At 42.9% G+C, this 25641-nt stretch overlaps 1 protein-coding gene across 2 annotated transcripts in view; it reads left to right on the top strand.

The window, feature by feature from the left end:
• The window catches only part of msraa (methionine sulfoxide reductase Aa), a 299896-nt gene that overhangs the window by 206289 nt on the left and 67966 nt on the right, over positions 1–25641 (top strand). For both annotated transcript variants that reach the window (XM_078212951.1, XM_078212952.1), the window contains exons 4-5: positions 121–225; positions 11360–11466. In XM_078212951.1, the coding sequence (XP_078069077.1) occupies positions 121–225; positions 11360–11466 (212 nt within the window). The remainder of the gene's footprint in view (positions 1–120; positions 226–11359; positions 11467–25641) is intronic.

Below are 25641 nucleotides of genomic sequence, written 5' to 3'. Positions count from 1 at the left end.
GCGCAAACTATCATTCATCTGCTGTGCTGCTGTCATTTGAGTTTGCAGTAAAAATAACAAAGCAATAGCTCTCGGCTTATCAGCAGCCTCCTGAATTAGCATTGTGTTGTCTTTCTGTAGGAATGAGTGGCCACGCAGAAGTAGTGAGAGTTGTGTACCATCCAGACAAAATCTGCTTTGAAAAACTGCTCAAGGTCTTCTGGGAGAGCCATGACCCAACACAAGGTACAGTAATGAATAGACCAGTTCCTCATTATATTCCTAATTACTGCTGTGGTAATTAGTGTTTCAGTAACATGTTTCAAATGAACCTTGAAACCACATGTGGTCCAAACACCGTGGAAAAAGAAATGGACAGGCGGAGTCTTTTTTTAAAAAAACATTTGAGACAATTGAAGCAGAAAAAATATTGTGACTGCTCAACTCGGGGCTGTTAGTGTTGCATTGAAGAGATTTGGTTTCCTTGGCTGAACGAGAAATATTGATGTTGTTCATGTACAAGTCTGCAGCACAGTTTATTTCACCTTCCCAACTTGTGAGGAGTGATGAGCATTGTAGACTTTTTTGGTTAATAATACTCAGCACTTTTGACTGTCGACAAAGGCCATAAATATATTTTGTAGTTTTGGTCCCTGATATCATACACTTTTTCTGACCCCAGTGGATTAATACCATATAAATTATGGGAATGTGAGTGTTGGTGAGGGGTTAATCTGCACAGTTTAATCAGTCGAATATTGGGTTTCCTTTACAGTTTTTGTATAATGCTCAGATTTTCCATCATATTAAAGAAATGATTTGCAAAACTGAAATATTAAAAGGTAGAATTATGGAAATGAATCAAATCATTAATCATTTTGTTATTCATAGAGCTTTTTAAAAACACCTCTCCTTAGCATGCTTATCCTCTAGAGCTTGGCTCACCATATGCTAAACATACAACTTGTGGTGCTAAGAGACAGGAAGATTTCTTCACCTGCACTGTTCAAAAGGTTTAGCCACAGTGTATGGACATTGCTGGTACATTCTTTCAAACTGCTGGTTCACCTCTGGACCTTACTTGGGCTTATCTTGTTTCTACTATTTAATTCTGAACTCGAATGACAACTGTATGTGAGTGCTACGTTTCCTTTGGCTGCTTGTGCCTGTAGACATGGGTTAGCCTGGCAGGTCTGCTATTGGTCTGGAGGAGCATGGGGAGCAACCAAGTAGGCAGGAGAGAGCAGGAACAGCAGAGCGAAGAGGGTACTTTGTGTTGTGAGATGTGTGTTATTCAGTAGGTTTCACGAAGAGATTCTGCGTCTTGTATGGTTTAACAGTAAATGTTTATTAATTACTGGTAACTATATGGATATATACAGTATAGGGTCTAAGATAGGAGCTGTCTCCATACTTGCCTCTGCACACATCTCTGTCCAGTACAAGACTGTCCTCCTATACTTGAGTCATGTGCTCCTTTACATCATACTGTGGGTGGTGCAGTACTCAGTCCTATGTTAGTCCTTTTGATACCAGACCCTTGTAGTACAATCTTCAAGGAACTCTTCGCCTATCTGAATTTAGCGAAAGAGCAATGTGTGAGGTGCTTTGCCTCACAAAAGAAGCTGTCACTGAGCTATATTACTTGCTGTAGCCACAGATCTAGCTTTGAGTCAAGATATGAGCAACACTGCTGTGGCTGTCAAGTTCATTATGATGGTCATCTCTTGTGTAACTGACTCTGTGCAAGCTGCAGCAGGAATTTCTGTTGAGGTGACACCAGTGACAACACCAGGTTGTATATATGTAGCACCTTTCAGTACATAATATTCCAAGGCATGTCAGAAGAGTGTTTTCAATCAAAATGTAACACCGGGCGTGAGATAGATGTGAGATATTTGGTCAAAAGCTTGGTTTTAAAGCAAACTTGCTGATGGATGTAGTTCCGTGCGAATGAAGATTTAGGAGGTGTGTAGAATTGGTTGTGGGCAGAAAAACACTTTGACAGTATTGGATCATGATGAGAAACAGAAGTAGTGGAGAAGTGTACTTCAACCTAGGGGCATGAATCTCTGGCCAGGACCAAATTGAAGCTGAGAAACCACACCAGTCTCCAAGCTTTGACAATAATTTGTCAAGACTCCATACCAACTCCACAATACTGACATCAACTTTGACCCCCCACACAATCTCTGACTTTAACTCTGGACTCCATTCTCTAAGAGACAGAAATCTTCCTGTCTCTTAGCACCACAAGTTGTATGTTTAGCACATGGTGAGCCAAGCTCGAGAGCATAAGCTTGCTAAGGAGAGGTGTTTTTAAAAAGCTCTACAAATAACAAAATGATTTATGATTCGATTCATTTCCATAATTCTGCCTTTTAATATTTCAATTTTGCAAATCATTTCTTTAATATGGGGAGCAACCAAGAAGACAGGAGAGATCAGGAACAGCAGAGCAAAGAGGGTACCCATTCATACCTGTTTACTACCGGGAAATGTGTATCCTAATAATTGGAGTTTGACATAAACGGCTTTATTTTTATGTGGAGATTACACACTGACTTGCAAAGTGTAATATAGCTCCAAACATTATGGGGAGGATATTCTGGCCTCTCTGCGGTGTGTTTCTCGCGGTGGGAGGTGGCACGCCATTTGCCAGCCATGGGGTCTTCTGGTCTTGCCACTGGGATTTCCCATTGATTACAACAACAACCCCCCCCCCCCCCCCCCGGCGCCTCCAGGAGAACTGCAGCAGGGGGGGGGGGTGCCACCAGTGAGACCAGAAGATTCTGCCAGTGTGAACATCAGGATAATTCTGGCCTTTATGGCATTATTTAGGAAATAGAAATTGACTATCTCCAGGTAGTGCAGGTTAAAATCTGCACATCATCCAATCTCGGAGTTTCAGGTCAAAAGACTTCCATATAACCTGATAAGCATTTTTTTTGATAAAGGAGCATTTTGCTCTTTTAATTTGTGATGAGCTGAGTTTGCAGATAGAGATCCGTCCAATTGCTTATTGTTATTTTTTCATATCTATGCCAATAGGAAAAAATGCTGAGATTCACTTGCCCTCCTTGGGTATTCTCTGTATTGCAATTGGTCCAGGTCAGTTGGCTCAAGAAGTGCTTTTTATAATTCGATCGGGAGTTAGTTGAAACCAAGCAGAACAACAATGGTAGTCAGGAATAATTGGCAATTCAGAGCCCAGAATATCGACATGATTGTTATATATACTCAGATATTATGTCATTATTTGTACTGTGTGTACTTTTTCATTTATATACTTTTGAATTGGGTTTTTGCACTTTGTGCTGAATCGAGCATTTTTCTAAAGCTTTTGGCAATCTGTGTTGCCTTTGAGAACTTAGTTACTGAGCAGGAAAGAGGTAGCACCAAATTCCTTCTAATACGATGCAATAATTTACCCCTGCTTCATTAGTGTGAATCTCCCACTTGTCACGTCTGCTCTCTCTGTGATCTAATATTTAAAGTTTTTTTATTAGAGTGGGATTTTCCGGCTGCACTAGTTCCAAGACGGGAAAATTCTATCCTTAGTGTCACAAGTAGGCTTACATTCACACTGCAATGAAATTACTGTGAAAATCCCCGAGTCACCACACTCCAGTGCCTGTCTGGGTACACTAAGGGAGAATTTAGCATGTCCAGTGCACCTAACCAGCATGTCTTTTGGACCTTGGGCGGAAACTGGAGCACCCGGAGGAAACCCACACAAACACACAGGGAGAATGTGCAGACTCTGCACAGACAGTCACCCAAGCTGAGAATCGAAACCAGGTCCTTGGCGCTTTGAGGCAGCAGTGCTAACCACTGTGCCCCCACTGTGTAACATTGCTAATTTATTGCCATTTGTAAACCATTTTGCGCTGCCTTCAGGAAGCAAAGTTTGTCTTAGGAAATGCCCGAATAATTCCAAGTGGCAGAAAGAAGAGATTCTCATTTTGTTACTCTGAGTTGGATTTGATGTCAGAGGTGAAATAAAATTGTGTCAGTCTGTGCAGAAACCAGCCCTTTTCCCATGTGGATCTCACTACCACAGGAGTGGTTGAGGCAAATGACAGCTGGGTAAATATATGAGGGAGAATGGAATAGGAGGATACTGTCAGGCCTTTATCCTTGATTTCTCGACTTGCTCAAACCTAATTGAGGCTGTTTCCACTTGCACTATCATTTATGTTGCACGTATTCATAGTTTCATTGAGTAATATTGGTACATTTAAAATATTTTTAAAATCCTTCAATGCTAATTGAAATGAAGAGGAAGGTGCTGTTGCACAAAGAATGTGTAACAACAACAGCTTTCCTGTTTTTAGCATCAAAGGATTATTGCTAAAATATAGATTGCTAAGTGTGATTCTATGTGTATGCAAATTGTAGAAAGACAGAGGTGAGGTTCTGTTGTTATTGTTCTCAGTCCCCAGATCACTAGTAAGTGTTGTCAGGAAAGACTGCTTTCAGGTGTGACAATGCAGAGGTGTTATGTTCTATCATAATTTTTTTTCCCGATATATTTGTGTTGAAGATTTTTCCCCATTTTACAAACAACGCAAGAAACCCACAAGGATTGTTGTAGTGCAGCATAATCATTTTCCCACAAATACATGCAGAAAAAGACAGGGGAGCACCAATGCAGTTGGTTCAGATTATTCATTACAAACGGTGCCTCCAAAGATACAAACAATAAAAGGATGGTTCAGAGATTGGGGGATAACAGGATGAAGCCATGAGTCCGTGGCCCTCATTCACAGGATACTAGAGATAGATAAGTCAGACATCGTGGAGCCCAGCTTCTCGCAGGATCCAAAGCAAAATACTTGCTTAGGTTCTGCAGGCAACAGGATTTTTATTTCCCCACTGGGGAAACCTTGGCACCAAGAAGAGTTGTCAAAGTAGGGATAAAGTTAAACGGAGTATCTTGGAGTATCACAAGGCGATCGGGAAGCAAATCAAACATTGCCCCGTTTAGTTCGAGACGCCCCCGCCCTCCAGAAGAGTTGCTTGAAACAAAGCAATGTGAACTCTCTTCCATTTAAGAAAAGACACACTCCTCCCTCCTTTGATAGGGTAAGTGCCATACAGCCTACACAGTGCACCCACCAACAAAATGCAGACCCACCGCCAATCATAAGCAAAGAATATTTTCCCGTAATGGCAATTTCAGGACAACCTCTCAAGCTCTTCAAGGATACTAAACCATCAGCGTTTAATTTTGACATGGGGCTAAAGGCAAAGTGGATAGACTCCCACACCTACCCTGCCTCCTTCGCACAACAAAGATATGTTAAGATCAACCTGTGTCTTAAGTTTACAGTAATGCAGACGGGGTTATATCTAGGCTACATCTCGCCCACTCCATCAAAGGAGCACGCGAAGGGATGCATTCCATTTAAACAAATGTATTCCCCACACACTCCAGGATTTTCAAAGTAGCTACTGCCATTACATATTCAGCCAAGGAGAATATAGGACATTGACACAGGTATAGAAAGGCTGATCAGCCAACGATTCTAGTGCCATGCTTAGTTGTGCACCATACTTCCCCATCTCCAGATAAATATTGCACAGCCTGAGTGCTATGCAAACTACCCAGCACACCCCCCAACACACTCAAGCTCTTTAAGGATATTAAACCATTAGGGTTCAATTTTGACACAGGATCAGAACCAATGCAGGTAGTTTCCCTTGTCACATTTCACCCCTGGCATAATGAGATCAAATCTGTGTCGTAGGCTTTAGAATAATGAAAGGAACACATTGAGGGCTGAATTTCATTATAAACAAGTGGATGACCCTGGTTTCCAAAGGATAACAGGTGAAATTCACCTCATTGTTCACATACTAGATCACCCCTGCCAAAATGATAAATCCAGTCTCATCGAAACCTCTGCGACCAAAACTATGGAAACGCATGAATCCCAACCGGGGATCAGGCCTCAAACAAGATACGATGTACCCTTTCAAGATTAATACATCCAGCTTTCATGCCAAAATTAAGAAGATGTGATGGCTAGTTCTCAAAAAATTTAGGAGAAGTTCGCCCTTGGCTCCTTCTGGAAAGCCGGCCACGTTGTCACTCCTCCAATGACCCCGGCTCTCCAGATATCTAACATACCATTTAACTGAATTCCAAGGATTGAAAGCGGTCTTCAACTGAGGAAGCTGCATTCTCATCAATAAGGATCCTCACCTCCCCCTGGCATCAAGCTTCTTATCGGTACTCTGCAGTTCAGCAACACGAGCACTGAAATTCTGTGCCAAAAAGCCGAGTTTGTCGTCTATAACCTGGTAGTCATCATCTAAAACACCTTCGACTTCGTCAGGTCAAGATCCTGCTCACTGACAAAATCGCCATCTTGAGGGCTCGGTTCCATCCCAGTCAGCTCGGACTGCTTCCTTCCATTGAGGATTTCCACGACTTTACTCGGCATTTTGTCCCAAAACTTAACCAGAAATCTTCCACAGACACAGTACAGAGTTTTCACTCCAAGATTAGGTATTTATGGACTATGCATCAGGATAAATTAAAGGATTAAAAGATGAGTCGTGCCAGAGCTCACGGAAACAAGCCGTTCCTGCGCTCAGATCATGTGACCATCATGTTTTCATAAATTCTGTTCTTTATCATTTTTATTTCTAAGATTGTCTCACCACCTTTAGTTGTGTTTAGTTGCCTTTTCAACTGTGAAGGAACAGCTGACATACCAGCAGTGTTTGTTTGCTATCACCATTTTACCAGTGAGACCAAAACTGGCAATGGTGCTGTCATTGAGTTTTAAATATACGTCAGTAAACCTTCAATTCATCCTTTGTCTTTGTGTCTGTTTGTATACCCATGTGTCTCTGAATGCCAACTCTTGTAAGCTCTCATTATAGTTCACCTCCATCATTCACTTGCTTTTATCAAATGTTCCTTCCTGAAGCTAGGTCAAGTGAAAACTGCTTGTTCTGTTCAAGATACGGTAGCACAGTGGTTAGCACTGCTGCTTCACAGCTCCAGGGTCCCGGGTTTGATTCCCAGCTCGGGTCACTGTCTGTGTGGAGTTTGCACATTCTCCTCGTGTCTGCGTGGGTTTCCTCCGGGTGCTCCGGTTTCCTCCCACAGTCCAAAGATGTGCGGGTTAGGTTGATTGGCCAGGTTAAAAAAAAAATGGCCCTTAGAGTCCTGAGATGCGTAGGTTAGCGGGTAAAATATGTGGGGGTAGGGCCTGGGTGGGATTGTGGTCGGTGTAGACTCGATGGGCCGAATGGCCTCCTTCTGCACTGTAGGGTTTCTATGATTTCTATGATTATTTATTTACTGGATGTGGGAGTCGCTGGCTAGGTCAGAATTTATTGCCTATCCACAATTACCTTTGAGAAGATGATAGTGAGCTGCCTTCTTGAAGCACTGCAGTCCATGTGCTGTAAGGGAGGGAGCTCCAGCGGCATTGAAGGGGCAGCGATATATTTCCAAGTCAGGATGGTGAATGACTTGGAGGGGAGCTTCCAGGTGGCATTCCCAGATATCTGCTGCTCTTATCCTTCTAGATTGGTAGCGGTCGTGGGTTTAGAAGGTGATTCCTAAGGAGTCCTGGTGAGTTCCTTCAGTGCATTTTGTAGATTTAACACACTGCTGGCATTGTTCACCAGTGATGGAGAGAGTGAATGTTTGTGGAAGGGGTAACAATCAAGAGGGCTGCTTCCTCCTGGATGGTGTCAAGCTTCCTGAGTGTTGTTGGAGCTGCACTTATCCAGGCAAGTGGAGAGTATTCCAGTGCACTCATGACTTGTGCCTTGTAAATGTTGGACAGACTTTAGGAGAGTTGGGATGTGAGTTACTTGTCACAGGATTCCTGGACATTGATCTGCTTTTGTAGCCACAGTATTACTATGGCTGGTCCAATTCAGTTTCTGGTCAATATTATTCCCCAGGATGTTGGTAGTGGGAGATTCTGCAGTGGTAATGCCACTGAATGGTGATTGTTAGATTCTCTCTTGCTGGACATTGCCTGACACTAGTGTGGCATGAAAGTTACTTGTCATATATCAGCTCAAGCCTGGTTTCTGTCCAGGTTTTGTTGCGGATGGGCATGGACTGCTTCAGTATCTGAGGAGTCGCAAATGGTGCTGAACATTGTGCAATCATCAGCAAACATCCCCACTTCTGACCTTATGATGGAAGGGAGGTCATTGATGGTAGGGCCTAGGACATTACCCTGAGGAACTTCTGCAGTGATGTCCTGGAGCTGAGATGATTGACCTCCAACCACCACAACCATCTTCCTTTGTGCCCATATGACTCCAACCAGCAGAAGGTTTTCCCTTGATTCCCATTGACTTCAGTTTTGCTAGACTCCCTGATGTCACTCTCGATCAAATGCTGCCTTGATGTCAAGGGCAATCACTCTCATCTCATCTCTGGAGTTCAGCTCCTTTGTCCATGTTTGAACCAAGGCTACAATGAGGTCGGGATCTGAGTGATACTAACAGAACCCAAACTGAGCGTTTTTGAGCAGGTTATTGCTGAGTAAGTGCCTCTTGAGGGGGCTGTTGATGACTCCTTCCATCACTTTGCATGTGTTTTATAAGCCTCAGTGTGGAGCTTCCAGAATTGAAAGGCGTTGATTTTATTTATTTTTATTATTTGCAAGATTGAAGTGAATACCTGATTTCTTTCAAAAATAAGTGCATTCAAAACAATGCACTAGTATACTTCACATTCCCCTCTATGTTCCTCATAGTCCAGCATTTATTTTTCCTCCTCCAATTTTTTATTTAGTTCCCTTTTGAAAGCTACCATCTTGTATCCACCAATCTTTCAAGGAATGAATTTGCGATCGCAAGGGCTCACTGCATTATTTAAAAAGTCTTCTCTTCTCCCTTTTGATTCTTTTGCTAATTATGTTCAATCTCTCCCCAATGGTTACCTTATTCTTATCTTGGACAGATTGGGTGGACCAGTGGATCTTTTCTTGTCCATCATTGTTTGCATGTTCATGTACCCCTTGTGATTTTGAACACCTCTATTAAATCTGACCTCTAAGATGAACAATTTCAGTTTCTCCAGTCTCTTCACATAACTGAAGTCCCTCACCCATGGTATTATTTCATTATATGTTAAGTTTCAATTCATTGCAGATTTGTTTATCTTGAAGGCCGAAGTGAGACTTTGATGCATGAACGCTCATGTATTGGTTCCTTTCAGTTAGCCTTCACGTGCAACTTCTGCAGTCAGCTTGCTGCACAATATTTTGCAGAGTGGAGTTTAATTTATGTGTAGCACATGCTGTGTTTTATTGCAGTGAGATACACAGTGCATCAAGGCATTGTGTAGGACAGTATACAATTCCTTCATTTTTATTGGCAAAATTACAGATAATCTAAATTTTATATGTGTTGGAAACATTTTTCAGTGAAAAATGTTTGACAGTGTAAATAAAGAATAATTAAAATAAAGTTGATCCTTTCTTACACTTTCAACTGTTTAGCCATTTACATTTGACAGCAGGTAAGTTAGTCTCATTGCTGCTGTCCTCCCATCCTGTTTGATTGTACCTTGAGTGAGATAAGCAGAGAGCAGACCAAGGTTCAGACTTGTGTCACCCATGCTGGAAAAGTGAATATTTTGGATCCAATGGAACAATTACGTTTACACGAAAGCAAAATACTGCAGATGTTGGATACCTGTTAAATTATCCCGCCAGATTTTTTCTGGGAGGCAGTGGTTCTGCCCACCAGCTGAAATGCCAAGGCCACGCCTGCCTCTGCAGGCCCGGGAGGCCACAACCTTTATTTACAGCCATCAGCAGTTAACTGTCTGAGGCCATATTCTTTGCCTCAAGAAGGAGGATGTCCTGCCAGCCAATCAAATGGTCGGTAACTTTGGTCCCGGCAGTGCCATCAGGAGCGGTGGCCACTGCTGGGACTGCAGGCAGACCCTAACTAAAAATATGAGGGAAGTCAGAACCCAAGGTGTGTCAGGCCAGTCACGCAGGTCCAAGAGAGGAAGGAGAACTGGGGTTGGGGAGAAGGGCGTGGAAAGAAGATGAGGGTGACCTTTCTATTGGGGGTGTGTCCATTGAACACAGGGTGCTAGTACAGGAGCTCTCCCCCTCAGGTTCCAGGATTTACCAGGTAAAATACCAGCAGTGACAGATGAAAGTCCCCAGGACCATCTATTGGCCACTGAAGGACCTCAATTGGCCCAAGGCAGGGCTTCTGACACCTACCGTACTGTTGGCAAAATTCCAGCGGTAATGATGGGGGGGCATGTTGGCCCTGACATTCCATCCTGATTTTACGTCCCCTCAGCTGCCAGCCCATTCTTGGAGAGGGGGAGTGTAAAATTCCAGCTACCATTTTGTCACTGTAAAGTAGATTTGTGTAGACTAACTCTAGGCAAAATTAGTGAAATTGAATCCTGACAAGGCAAGAGTGCATGTTGGGTTGCATCGCGTTTCTACTGCTACAGTGTGACTGCAAAGCTGGACTGTCGAGGAAATTATTAAACTGTTTAATGTTGGCAAAGAATCAAATGCCCTGTTAGCACTTCGCTAATATTAGGATTAACTGAGATTTTGACACCAGTGAACATGGATTCAAGTACACATGTGCCAAGCAGCACTTTGCCTGGCCAGGGCATGACTCGAGGTTGGCAGTATAACTGATTCAAATGGCACAAAGCAGATACCAGGTTCAAACTGGCACCTGTTGTGCCACCAGTATTGTAAAACTGTGTCCTCAAACGATAGCTTTGACTGAGCTATCATGTATTTGCATTCCTCATGACAATTTAAACCTTGAATTGTCTTGGGGAAATGTGGGAATGATTCAAATTTGGAACCTTTAAAAATACGCTGGCTTGAATATAATTCTCTGGATAACCTTGAAAGGACAATGTAAAATTCAAAATTTGTCTTTTAGTTAACAACAAGATAGGTGAATTTTATTTTTTGTTCCTAGTTGATTTTTTTGCAGGTTGTGAATTATTTTGTTGTATGTCTTTGACGTGATTACAGGGGATACAATTTTTTTTTACAGGTCATTAGTTATGGTAGAATAATGAGCACCCCCTCTCCCCAGTTCTTATTAAAAGAGGAATTTCCTTTATACCGCAATAGATTTCTCTAACTAGATATCACAAATTTACATTCTGTGTTGGTAAGCACTAAGAGCCATGTTTTCCATTAATATTTCATAATTAGCCAAACTGCTTTAATCAAATACTGTTGACAACAGGCACGCCTCTTCATTGCTGATCCTTTCCATCCACTGGGCATCTATTATGAACTGGAAAAGACTTATCGTAAGACTTATTATACGTACGCTACATATTGAGGACAGTAAATGTATCAACCTTCTCCTTTTTGATGTGCAGGTATGCGGCAAGGCAATGATGTTGGCACACAGTACCGCTCGGTCATTTACCCATACACACAGGAGCAGATGGCTGCAGCTCTGAAATCCAAAGAGGCCTATCAGGAGGTATTGTGCATACATGTTTAGAGGGAGATTATTTTCTTTAACTGTTTCGCAGCCAGACCTGTGCCACAATCGTGTTTTTAAGCAACAAAAGGGTTTCGATGCTCTTGCAATCGTCTGGCTGCATAGGTATAGTTATTAATCCAGAGCTAAAATTTGCAGCCACCCTTCTGATTTGTTTAATTGATATTGGTTAGGTTTATAATCAGACACGTTAGTGTCCATTGCTAATAGTTCTACTCATAATTAGTTCTCGCCATTTTGTTTTAGAAAGTATTTTTTCAATCGTAAACGGCAAGTGTTTGAGAAACATGTAAATTGGCCTACATTTTCCAAAAAGGGTTTAGAAATCTTAATTCCTTATTCTTTCCTGCCTCCATGTTGTTGTCTTTTGAACAGAAAAATGAGACTGCAAGCAGCTATTGTACTTTCTACATCAATATGGTACCAAGAGGAGAAACCTGTATTAACAATTTACATTGTACAAAATAACCTCAACTATTCTCTCAGCTGTAGCACCAGAAAACAATGTTTAACTATTTGGGTTGCAAAGGCCATTGTCTGGATCATGGTGCTCTAACAGGTCAAATTGTTTGACCTGAATTGAATGAAATTCTGTTTTAAAATGTACTTTATTTAAACATGAATGAAATTCTGCAACCTGACTCTCTCCCTACACCCCCCCCACACCCCCCCCTCCCCCACCCCATCGCTCTCTTTTTTAGAAAGCAGTCAATGCACATGTTTGTGCAGAGCTGTAACTGAAAACAGTAAAACAGGAGTAGAAATGATGGCCTAGTGATTATGTTGTTGGAAGAGTAATCCAGAGGTCAAAATAATAGAATTACGGAAATGGGGGTTACAGCACAGAAAGAGGCCATTTGGCCCATTGTGTCTGTGCCAGCTCTCTGCAACAGCAGCTCTGCTCCTCTCCTCTGCTCTTGCCCCATGGTCTTCAACATTTTTTTCTCTTCAGCTAATTATCAATTTTCCTTTGAAAGCCGCGGTTGAATTTGCTGCCCCAACACTCTAGGACAGTGCCCTCTAGATCCTAACCATTTGCTGTGTCACAAACCTTTTCTTCCTGTTTCCTGTTATTCTTGTGTCAGTCAATTTAAATCTGTGTGCTCTAGGTCTTGGCCCTTCCACCAATCAGCAGAGTTTCTCTCCATCCATTCTGTCCAGATGAACACCTCACCAAATCTTCATCAACCTTTTCCAAAGAGAACAGTCACAACTTTGCCAATCTTTTCCCATAACTTAGTCTCTCATTCCTGGAACCATTTCTGTAAATTTTTCTGCACCCACTCCAGTGCCATTTACATTCTTCCTAAATTGTGGTGCCCAGAAAATTGGACACTATGGACCCGATTTTACCATCAGGTTGTGCCCATTTTAGGCGTGAAAAATTGGTAAAGTCAGGCGTGAGGCGAGTAGTGCGATCCGCGCCGGTTCCCCCTTTACCAAGGCCTGAAAATGGCTGTGATCAGGATGGATACTTAAATGCATTTGCATGCATTTAAATGGACTTAATGGGCTGCACGCCCATTAAGGGGGAAGCGGGTGGGGGATCGCAGTAAGTGGGAGGGTGGTCCGCTGCCACTCTGCCCGAGATCGGTGAGGGGGAAGGGGGGTCTGCTGCCACTCTGCCTGAGATCAGTGAGGGGGATGGGGGGTCTGCTGCCACTCTGCCTGTGATTAGTGAGGGGGAAGGGGGGTCCGCTGCCACTCTGCAGATCAGTGGGGGAAGGGAGGGAGGGGCCGTGATCGGTCTGGGTGGTGGGTGGGTGGGGGGATAAGGGGGTCAGTAATATTGTGGGGGTGAGGCAATATCTGTGGCGGCCAGCGGGAGGCATTATCCGGCCTGGGAGCGATGTGGCAGGGAAGCCGCATTATATCTTTTTTTCTGCGCATGCGTAGCTGGAGGCGCCGATCAGAGTTGCAGGATTTCAGGTGTGTTAAGCCCCGCCCACAGGCTTCTACAGCATGATTCGGAATCACTGATATTTTTTTCAGGCAGAGTGCGTATGGGAGCACCTGAGAACGGGACTAAAAGTCGGATCGGAAACACGCCCAGCACTTAGGATCAAAATGGTAAAATAGGGCCCTTTACTCCAGTTGAAGATTAACCAGTGTTTTATAAAGCTTCATTATACCTTCCTTGCTTAAGTATACTCTATGTTTTTATTTATAAAGTCCAGGATGCTGTATGTATGAGGAGAGATTGATTAGGTTAAGATTATTCTCGCTGGAGTTCAGACAAATGAGGGGGGGATCTCATAGAAACTTCTAAAATTCTAACAGGATTAGACAGGGTAGATGCACGGAGGATGTTCCTGATGGTGGGGGAGTCCAGAACCAGGGGTCACAGGGGTCACAGATTCGGGGTAGACCATTTAGGATGGAGATGAGGAGACATTTCTTCACCCAAAGAGTGGTGAGCCTATGGAATTCATTACCACAGGAAGTAGTTGATGCCAAAACATTGAATGTATTCAAGAGGCGGCTGGATATAGCACTTGGGGCGAATCTTGGGATCAAACGTTATGGGGAGAAAGCAGAACTAGGCTACTGAGTTGGACGATCAGCCATGATAGTGATGAATGGTGGAGCAGGCTTGAAGGGCCAAATGGCCTCCCCCTGCTCCTATCTTCTATGTTTCTTTGCCACCTTCAATGTCACCTTCAATGATTTGTGCACATATACCACTCCCCTGTCTCTGCTCCTTCACCCACTTTGAATTGTACATTTCATTGTATAATGCCTTTTCTCACTTTTACCTAATTGTATCACTTCATATTTCTCTGCATTAAATTTAATCTGCAATGTGTCTGCTCATTCCACCAGTTCTCTTGAAGTTCCTATCTTCCTCATCATTCACAATATTTCCAAGTTGTGTGTCATCTGCAAATTCTGAAGTGGTGTCCGACACTCCAAACTGTAGGTCATTTAAATAGATCAGGAAAAGCAGGGGGCTAATACTGACCCCTGGGGAAGCAGTGATCTCAATACCAACCCCTGGGGAAGCAGTGATCTCAATACCGACCCCTGGGGAAGCAGTGATCTCAATACTGACCCCTGGGGAAGCAGTGATCTCAATACCTACCCCTGGGGAAGCAGTGATCTCAATACTGACCCCTGGGGAAGCAGTGATCTCAATACTGACCCCTGGGGAAGCAGTGATCTCAATACTGACCCCTGGGGAAGCAGTGATCTCAATACCGACCCCTGGGGAAGCAGTGGTTCCAGTACCGACCCCTGGGGAAGCAGTGATCTCAATACTGACCCCTGGGGAAGCAGTGATCTCAATACCGACCCCTGGGGAAGCAGTGGTTCCAGTACCTACCCCTGGGGAAGCAGTGGTTCCAGTACCGACCCCTGGGGAAGCAGTGATCTCAATACCGACCCCTGGGGAAGCAGTGGTTCCAGTACCGACCCCTGGGGAAGCAGTGATCTCAATACCTACCCCTGGGGAAGCAGTGATCTCAATACCTACCCCTGGGGAAGCAGTGGTTCCAGTACCGATCCCTGGGGGAGCAGTGATCTCAATACCGACCCCTGGGGAAGCAGTGGTTCCAGTACCGACCCCTGGGGAAGCAGTGATCTCAATACCTACCCCTGGGGAAGCAGTGGTTCCAATACCAACCCCTGGGAAAGCAGTCGTTCCAATACCGATCCCTGGGGAAACAGTGATCTCAATACCGACCCCTGGGGAAGCAGTGGTTCCAGTACCGACCCCTGGGGAAACCCCGTTATATATTGTCCTCCAGTCCAAAAAACAATCATAGAAAATGCTGGAAAATCTCAGCAGGTCTGGCAGCATCTGTGGAGAGAGAATAGAGCCAATGATTTGAGTTCACCATTACACTCATGTTGTTTCTCAAGAATGATGGACACAATTCTTTGCAGATATATTCTTTCTGCATATAAACCCCACAATAGTCATATGTTGAAGTTTTGTTATATACCTGGACATATCACAAACAGGTTATCTACCATATAACCCAGAGAAGGCGAGTTCAGATCCCGCCATGGTAGTTTAAAGATTTGAATTCAGTTGAAACTGATCTCAGTAAATCTGGCTATATCATTAAAAATCTGACTGGTTCATTTAATTCCCTTTGGGGAATGGTGACTCCAAGCCCACCCCAACTGACCTCTGAAATGGCCTGATAAGCAACTCTGTTGTATTAAAAACACGATAGGCGATAAAGGCCATTCCGTTTTTTAAAAATACCTACAGCTGATTTTAAAAATAATATTTGAAAATGTTAACTGGCAGCTTTTACTGTTTACCAATGGCACAGCATGTGATACTGCAGGTGGCCTGTGTCAGATACCGATACCAACCTTTCAATCTCGAGGTTTCACTTATTTTATTAGACTTCTCTTAAGTTATATATTACCTACACAAAAATATTGGGAAGCTCTTTGGGGGTAATCAGTGAGTGGTTAAAATTAATGACCGACCTGAACCAGTATATACTGATTTCAGTTGCTACCGCGTAAAGCCGGCACATCAGCAGGCGAGGTAGTTTGAAAATAATATCTCCAGATTCAGAGTTGTATTATGCTGTTACCGTTATTGTTATAAGTCTCGTAAGAGTATTGGCACATCCCCCGCTGCCACTGTCTGTTATATGTAGCTGACACTGCATGAAATGTACTGCAGTGAAGAGCGTGTTATGGTACATAACCCTTTGAGTGCTGCTGAAAGAATCTTTGCAGCAAAGCCAACCGAATAAAAAATTGCAGTGCTTTTGTAATTTAGGTTAAGAGGTTTACGTCAGAAGTCATGCTTACAGGTTCTGAAGTTTCAATTGTGAAATACTGTGCGTGCAAAGCAGATTTGTAATATCTCAGACTAACTTCGGAAGCTGAGATTGATGGGAGACCCTTCCACAAAGGTGCACAAACTTCAGTCCCTGCCAGTGTTGGTCAGGGGTTCTGTCCTACTCTTTGAACAAGGGTAGTGAAATCTGTGGCTTTGCTCCACAAGTGGAATATGAAGAACAGCTAAAATGGTGATTGTGGCTCTCTGAGACACGCCATTGCCCGTATACATTCCTGGTGGCATCACAACTATTCACACTACATTATCTGAAGCCGTTCAATGGATTATTAACCATGACTTTTTAACAGCTTTTTTTGCAGAATTATAAAAAATATAAAAAAGCGAAAACTGTTTTTAAAAGAAAGCTAAGGTGCAATGCCTTGGACAACAACTGCGATTGAATAAGAACAAGTCTACCTTCTTATATCTGGGCATTGGGATGAGAAGCCCTATTAAAGGCCTCAAATGCATATTAACCTGTCTTGGTTCCACCACACAAGGTCTTTCTGTAGCGCAGGTGGACATTCGTCATTACTGTTTTTTTAACATTATACTTTGCTGTAATTCTTTTTGACTCTCTCGGAGGTTTATGTAAAATCCACGTGCCAAGAAGTTCATATTTTGAAGGCTAGAAGTCATTAATTAGAAGCAAAACTTCTTTTCTGGGATTTTTAGGCCAATGCAAAAGGTTCAAGTAACAACCAAAGAATGTTCAGGACTTGTGGAAGTAAAATTTGCAGAATTTTACTTGTGTTAGCCTTTGGGCCTGTGTGATTATTCCACGCAATTCACTTGGAAGCACTGGTGATATATGAGTGAACAGTAAGAAATTCAGAACTTGGACATTATAAAACATTGCATCTTGACCACAACAGAGAAATGGACTTGTGGAACACTTAGGGGTGTTGTGATACTGAACTGACAGTTCTACAGTGTCACCCAAATGTTTAAGACGCTGTAGCATACATCACTTTCTTGTGCGAGCTTTAATGCAGTTTGCAACATTATAGTACTGTGTGAATATTGAACAAATAGGTTAGGATTGTATTGTGAACCAGGATACTGGAGACAAGAGACCAGCAGGGTCATGCATCAGTAACCAATGCACGTGTTATTGCATAAGAATCACATGTTTTGTAATATTGTTATGGGATGATGTAGCTGTTTTATTGTAATCTATAGTTAAATAGGTTCAAATTTCATGATAGAATTATTGATAAACAATTGTACGCAACTGTAATTAATTGCTTTAAAGTCATAATGAATTTTTATATTGGAGGAATTAGTTGTTTTCACATTAAGTGAAAATTTATGAAGAATTGTTTGAATTAAAATGTACATTTTTCAGTGCACAAACCCAAATACTTACGACCTACCAGACAGAATGGTGAATGGAAAACTGTACTAAAGCTCCCTCTGGTGGCTTGATTTCTGCCATTTTTTCCGGCCTCCTCCGGTGCTTGTGTGACATCTGTGAGGTGCACTACAGATCTATTACCACGGCAACAGACTCTGTTTTGCCCTTTGATTTTCTGAGGAAAGCAAGTGAGGTCAGGGGTCAGGTGCATATTGTCACGCAGCTGTTTGGAAATCAGCTGTTGGCCTTGGCTATAGCAAGGAGATGTTGGAGGCGACGAGGTTAAGCAGCTCTGAATAACTGCCAGCTGTGTGCATCACGGCTGTATAACCAAGGGACCCTAAGGCCAATGTCATTAGCTTTGTCCTCAGATTTGAGGGGGGAACGGGATGGACGAGGACAATGCTTTATTCCAATAATGTTTAGTTCAGTTTCTGTAGTCAGTTCCATCTGCTGCATCGTGTGCATTGTGTTTCTGCTGTAAGCAATAATTCTGGTGTGTACACAAAACTGAACTGCATGAATGCTATCTTGAGAGAAAATGCATCTTTAAAACCGTAGGTTAAAATTCCTTCCGACAGTTTTCCTTTTCTTCTGGGCTGTGCTAATAAAGCTGTTCCCCCTTTTTGTACATTAAACCTGTTTGTACAAAATAACCTATTTAAACAAGGGGGAAAATCAATTAATTGAAATATATAATGGGCAGATAAGATTAAAACAAAGCTAAAAGGTCCATGAAGATGTGCATGTTGGACTGGTTGTGCCTAGTCTGCCAGCTGATCTTTTGGTCAGGTGACTAAATCATATTTCTGCATTTGTTTAACCATATTATGGTTATATAGTTCATGAAATGTTGACGGAAATTAACTGGTAGATATTGGAGTGTTTTGCAATTAAAGTACAGACAATGTCACAATGCAGCCACCATTTTGAATGTAATATGCAGCAGGTTTCTCAGACGGACACCAATCCATGCGACATGCTCATTGCCTCCTTGCTTTTGTGTACCTGTGTATAATATAGTATGTTCCTATTGGCTTCAATTGATATTAAAGAAGGATTCTTAGGGTATATTGTTCAGCAAGTTTCAAAGCTGCTAAGTGAATCAAGAGCTGAATGTTTTTTGTATAGCAGATTATAAAGTTGGAAGTCGCACTTTATTTTACTTCTGTACTTCAGCTGGGAAGAAAGCTTTCAGTAAAGACTTTGTGAATGGGTTAATTTTTAAAATGTTAATTTTTAAAACCCACACCTGATTCTGGTGTTATAGTCCATTTGATTGAAATGGCTTGAATTATCAAGCTAGCAACGGAAAATCGCAGGGTTTCTGGACTGTGCTGTTTTCTAAACTCTTTCATCGTAGCTTTCAATTTTACTTTGTGATCTTCTTTCCAGACTTTGTTGGGAATGGCTGAGTAACTAATCTGCATCTGAGAACAGGAGTCCTGAATGATATTTAAATGCAACATTTGAAATCTCTTATTTTTTTGACTTTCCAGGCTCCCAATGTATAGCTCCAATTGTTTTTTTTCACACACTTTTCTTTTCAGTCTGTTTTGTAGCAGATTTCTTTTAAATGAGCTGGAAATTTCCTCCAAACTACTGCTGCTTTGGCAAAAGAGGAGGAAGCCACTCTGAGGAAATTCTAAACTTATCTGCTTATATCTTAGAAATCATCACTCTACACATTCTTGTCCGCATAATTTCTGTTTTGATTTCTTACATTTTGTTTCCACCTATTCCTATTGTAAATTCCTGTGTACAGACTTCTTATGGGTTTCCCCATGAGAGCCCAAAATTGCTTTGTTAAAAAAAAATTGCCATTTTTTTCTCAATAACCGAAATTGACCAAAATAAGGGCTTAAAAACTGACAGCATGCATATTTTGCATGAATAAATTTATCAATTAAAATATATTTTTGTCCTTTAGTTCTAAACTTGGTTTAGAGTTGTTATCATTCCCAAATTTGTGATTACTTGAGTTGAATTTGGATAGTATGGTCTCAGCGTGTTCATTTTACCTAATTCCCCAGTGTTCAGTTACATTGAGTCTCTGTTTAACGTTGCTTTGCTTTAATGAGAACCAGTTAATGGGGCCCGTAATCTCAATGAGTGCAGTAAAATTCACTTTAATGTCACATCCCATGTGACTTGATTGGTGCCATTTTGGAGTGGCTTCTCCCGCTATCTAACTCTCCACCTTGTGATCGCTTCCCATGCCCCCGATCCTCTAATCTCTTCCCCCTCCCTCATCCGCTGACCTACGGCCTCTCCCTGTGCCTGACCCACTCTCCTGGTGAATTGCCCTCCCTGACTCACGCTATTACCTGAACCTGTGTTCCTGTTCATGATCCAGGCCCGATTGACCTGATCCCGGAACTCCGGGGTTGTGAAATTGCAAGTCCTGATGGTGCAGAAGTGTGGAGCTGGGGCTGTTACAATCCAGCCTTTGTGTAAAAGCTCTCAAAGTCGAAGCGTCGGCTCCTGCCGTGCCCTTGCTGCACAGTGAGGGTTCAGGAGAGGGAAATGGTGAGTGGGAACATTGAAAAAAAATTATTGTAACAGCCCCAGCTCCTGTATCATCACGGCTCGTACATTCACAACTGTGGAGCTTTAGTCTCAAATTGGAACTGGATGGTGAATGGGAAGGCAATGTTATAATTCAGGTCAGAAACTCCAAGATGTTTTATGAAGTCTACCTGGATCAGAGGTTTTGCAATTTGAATTTGGCTAGGGTAAGCATGAGATGTTTCACTTCAGGTATGATTCAAATGACCCACTAGAGAGCTTTTATCAAACAAAGTTTATTTAAGAATATAGTTAACATGTATGGAAAGAAAATTAGCAATAAATTTTACCAATTACAAACAAGAAAAAAACACAACCATGATATTGTATAACCTTAACAGCTAAATACCGTTCCAACCAAACAAATCCCATAAACAAAATCCTTGCGCAGGTTTAGCACAGAAAATATGAATGCTCACGTGATGCTGGAATTTAGTCCTTTGGTTGGATGCTGCAGATCTCTTGATACAAACACAGACAATCTTGAAGCTAGAACAGCTTCCCGAAACACCAGGGAGAGAGAGAGAGAGAGGCTCTAGATACTAGTTAGCAAATCACCAACAGCTAAATTTTCACTCCAGGAAGGCCAGGAGACCTGCCTCAGTGAGCCAGCAGAATTTGCAATCCCAGGGAGAGAGAGAGATACACTGCTTTCCAGTCTGATGTCCAACCACCTAAAACAAAACAGCAGCCAAACTGAAAATAAAATAACTCCTGTTAGCTGACCTGTCAATCATTTTTCCCCCTCACAATGCAGGGTCATTAAAAAGTACCTGAGGTCCAGAGTAAAAATAAACAAAAACCCCATTTAAGCCATTGAAGCAGCAATAAAAGAACTTTTACCCAGACAACATGGCAACAATAAAAAACCAAAGCTGCTTATAACTGCAGAGAACATGACTAAAATAAACACATTTCTTAAAGGCACATTAGCATCACAGCAGCTTCACAAAAGGAAAGTGGTAAGAAGGTGTGTCGGGGAACAGGTGGTTCAGCTGGTCATGTACAAGGAAAGGCTACCAGTCAGAGGGTCTGGAGGTAGGGAGAGATCACGAGTCAGAGGGTTTGGGGATGGGAAAAGGCTGCCAGTCAGAGGGTTTGGAGATGAGGAGAGACTGCTAGTCCAAGGGTTTGGAGATGGGGAGCGACTGCTAGTCAGCGGGTTTGGAGATGGGGAAAGCTGCCAGTCTGAAGGTTTGGCGATGGGGAGAGATCACTAGTCAGAGGGTTTGTAGATGGGGAGAGATCACTAGTCAGAGGGTTTGGCGATGGGGAGAGATCACTAGTCAGAGGGTTTGTAGATGGGGAGAGATCACTAGTCAGAGGGTTTGGCGATGGGGAGAGATCACTAGTCAGAGGGTTTGTAGATGGGGAGAGATCACTAGTCAGAGGGTTTGAAGGGAGAGGGGATGGATTTTCAGCCCTCAGGAGGATCAGAAATGGGAAGTTCGAGAAGCAGTGATGAGCAGGAGGTACTATGTTTTCCTTCTGTGTTTTTTAATTTATTTTATTTTGAAAGCTATTTCATTTATCAGTATAGGAACTTAGCAATGCAAAGTATCTTAACCTAGTGTGCAGTGTTTTAGATTTTTTTGCTCTGATGAGGAAGGGTTCTATAAAATTTTAATGCCATTTTTAACATTGAATCCTGTGGGAGCTTTTGTTTCATTTAAAGTCCCAATTTTCAGGAGCCACAACTGATGTTTTATCTTTCTTCAGCTTCCAGTATTTTCTTTCTCGAAGAAATTGTGAAAAACAGGACAAATTTCTAAAATTTAATTGAGATTTCTTTAAAGTGACTCTGTCAATGTGAAAGAGTAGAACCACAGTACTAATTATTATCCTGTTGTAACTTTTGTGTTCTATGTAAATGCATTAAGAAAATGAGAGACAGTGGGTAAAAGTGAGAGTCTGTTCTTGTTCATGCTAATGTTGAATTTAAAAAAAAGGTTGAGTCTTGAAGACAACTAATTTCCTGACTGTTGGCTAGAAAAGGTTACTGCTAATCATGTACATCTGTGCGATAGAGACTCTAGCTTCTAAAGTATATCTAACAAGGGAGAAGGGGAGGCGGAGAGGAAGACGCAAATAAAGAGCAAGGTGGATAGGCTGTTTATTTCCTCATTTAAGATGTCCCAGTGAAATAGCACTTGCTTCTGAGTCAGTGCGTCAATGATCAAACCCCGCTCTGGAAATTGAGTACAATCTGGGCTGAAACTGTAGTGCAGTACTGAGAGTATACTGCACCATTGGAGATGTTTGATTGAAATGAGATGTTAAACCCTCTCAAGTGCAACAAAAATAAAAGGAGGAAATAAGTTCTTCAGGTGCCCTGGCCAATACTTATCGTTCCTTCAGCCTCACTAAAACAAATTGCATGCCATTTTGTTATTGCTTTTGCAAATTGCAGCATATCTCTACGTTACGATAGAGACAACACTGCAGAAGAATTTCCTTGGGTGTGAAGCACTTTGGGACATCCTAAGAATGTAAAAGGTGCTTTATATATGCAAGTGCTTCCAACTTTCTCTTTCTCCAACTTTAATTCTGGTCTGATTCTTTTTGAAAAAAGTCTTTGAAAGTTTGAAAACTTGAGGAAGGAGGCTAGGACAATAGAATGGGTGTTGAGAAAAACACCAGGCAGCTGAGAAGGTGGAACACAGAGTAGAGCGTTGAACGAGATGGCTTTGGGAGTGAAAGGTTGGAGAATGTAGTTTGAGTGGGAAGGGTTTTGAGAATGGGCAGATTGAGAGAAACAGAGTGAATGTGTGGTGAGGGAGAGGATTGAAAGAGAAAAAAAAGATAGTTGAGAGAGAGAGATGGAACATTGGGAAGAGGGAAGGGTTTTGAGAAAAACTAGGATTTGAGATAAGTATCAGAAAAAGGATGGGCATTGAGAAAGTTTATTTATTTGTCTCAAGTAAGGCTTACACTGCGATGAAGTTACTGTGAAATTCCCTTAGTCGCCACAGTCCGGCACCTGTTCGGGTCAATGCACCTAACCAGCACATCTTTCAGAATGTGGGAGGAAACCGGAGCAGCGGAGGAAACCCACGCAGATATGGGAAGAACGTGCAGATTCCACACAGACAGTGACCCAAGCCGGGAATTGAACCCGGGTCCCTGGTGCTGTGAAGCAGCAATGCTAACCACTGTGGCGTCCAAGGTTGGGAAGGAGAGACTAAGCAAGACACAACTAGAGAAAAATGGGTAACTTTTTTTCTCATTCTAATTTGATTTATTTTAGAAAAATAAACTTGATAGCACCTTTTGAACAAAGAGATTATGCAGTGAGAGTGAGAAAAGAAGATAAACAAGACAGAAATTTGTGGTCTTGGCAAGAAAGATGGAATTTGAGGGAGTAGATAGAGGTTAAAGATAAAGTGGGTGGCAGCAGAGCAAAGGTGATTGGAGAACACAGTCATTGGGCAAGCAAGAGGTTGATGGAAGGGGGAAGGGATAGTGGAAGGTTGACTGAAACAGGTGTGATGGAAGAAAGAGGGTGAGGGAGGAAGTGCGATTGTGGGATTGGTGTTACCGAGGCTGATATTTTTTCCAAGAAACCCTCCACCACCACAAATGTAGCCTGTAACCATTGGTAGCTGCTTCCCCTTTTACATCAGAAGTTACAGACACCACTTATTAAATGTAATTCAAAATAAAATTTAAAAAGTGTGAAAGAACGTGATTAGAACAGATGCGAGCACAAATAACTGATGAGAGAAGCAGAAAAGATATGAACATAGAAAGCCACAGCACAAACAGGCCCTTCGGCCCACAAGTTGCGCCGATCACATCCCCACCTCTAGGCCTATCTATAGCCCTCAATCCCATTAAATCCCATGTACTCATCCAGAAGTCTCTTAAAAGACCCCAACGAGTTTGCCTCCACCACCACCGACGTCAGCCGATTCCACTCACCCACCACCCTCTGAGTGAAAAACTTACCCCTGACATCTCCTCTGTACCTACCCCCCAGCACCTTAAACCTGTGTCCTCTCGTAGCAACCATTTCAGCCCTTGGAAATAGCCTCTGAGAGTCTACCCTATCCAGACCTCTCAACATCTTGTAAACCTCTATCAGGTCACCTCTCATCCTTCGTCTCTCCAGGGAGAAGAGACCAAGCTCCCTCAACCTATCCTCATAAGGCATGCCCCCCAATCCAGGCAACATCCTTGTAAATCTCCTCTGCACCCTTTCAATGGCTTCAACATCTTTCCTGTAATGAGGTGACCAGAACTGCGCGCAGTACTCCAAGTGGGGTCTAACCAGGGTCCTATAAAGCTGCAGCATTATCTCCCGACTCCTAAACTCAATCCCTCGATTAATGAAGGCCAGTACGCCGTACGCCTTCTTGACCGCATCCTCCACCTGCGAGGCCGATTTAAGAGTCCTATGGACCCGGACCCCAAGGTCCTTCTGATCCTCTACACTGCTAAGAATGGTACCCTTCATATTATACTGCTGCTTCATCCCATTGGATCTGCCAAAATGGATCACCACACACTTATCCGGGTTGAAGTCCATCTGCCACTTCTCCGCCCAGTCTTGCATTCTATCTATGTCTCGCTGCAACTTCTGACATCCCTCCAAACTATCCGCAACACCACCTACCTTGGTGTCGTCAGCAAACTTACCAACCCATCCCTCCACTTCCTCATCCAGGTCATTTATGAAAATGACAAACAGCAAGGGTCCCAGAACAGATCCCTGGGGCACTCCACTGGTCACTGACCTCCATGCAGAGAAAGACCCCTCCACAGCCACTCTCTGCCTTCTGCAGGCAAGCCAGTTCTGGATCCACAAGGCAACAGCCCCTTGGATCCCATGCCCTCTCACTTTCTCAAGAAGTCTTGCATGGGGGACCTTATCGAACGCCTTGCTGAAGTCCATATAGACCACATCCACCGCTCTTCCTTCGTCAATGTGTTTGGTCACATTTTCAAAGAACTCAACCAGGCTCGTAAGGCACGACCTGCCCTTGACAAAGCCGTGCTGACTACTTTTGATCATACTAAACTTCTCTAGATGATCATAAATCCTGTCTCTCAGGATCCTCTCCATCAACTTACCAACCACTGAGGTTAGACTCACCGGTCGGTAATTTCCCGGGCTGTCCCTGTTCCCTTTCTTGAATATAGGGACCACATCTGCAATCCTCCAATCCTCCGGAACCTCTCCCGTCTCCATCGACGATGCAAAGATCATCGCCAAAGGCTCCGCAATCTCCTCCCTCGCCTCCCACAGTAACCTGGGGTACATCCCATCCGGTCCCGGCGACTTACCAACCTTGATGCCATTCAATAGTTCCAACACATCCTCTTTCTTTATGTCCACATGCTCGATCCTTTCTGTCCACCGCAAACCAGCAGTACAACCACCCAGATCCCTTTCCACCGTGAATACCGAGGTAAAGTA

The sequence above is a fragment of the Mustelus asterias genome, chromosome 5, assembly GCF_964213995.1.
Source record: "Mustelus asterias chromosome 5, sMusAst1.hap1.1, whole genome shotgun sequence".
Taxonomy (NCBI): domain Eukaryota; kingdom Metazoa; phylum Chordata; class Chondrichthyes; order Carcharhiniformes; family Triakidae; genus Mustelus; species Mustelus asterias.
This window is presented reverse-complemented; position numbering and strand designations above follow the sequence as displayed.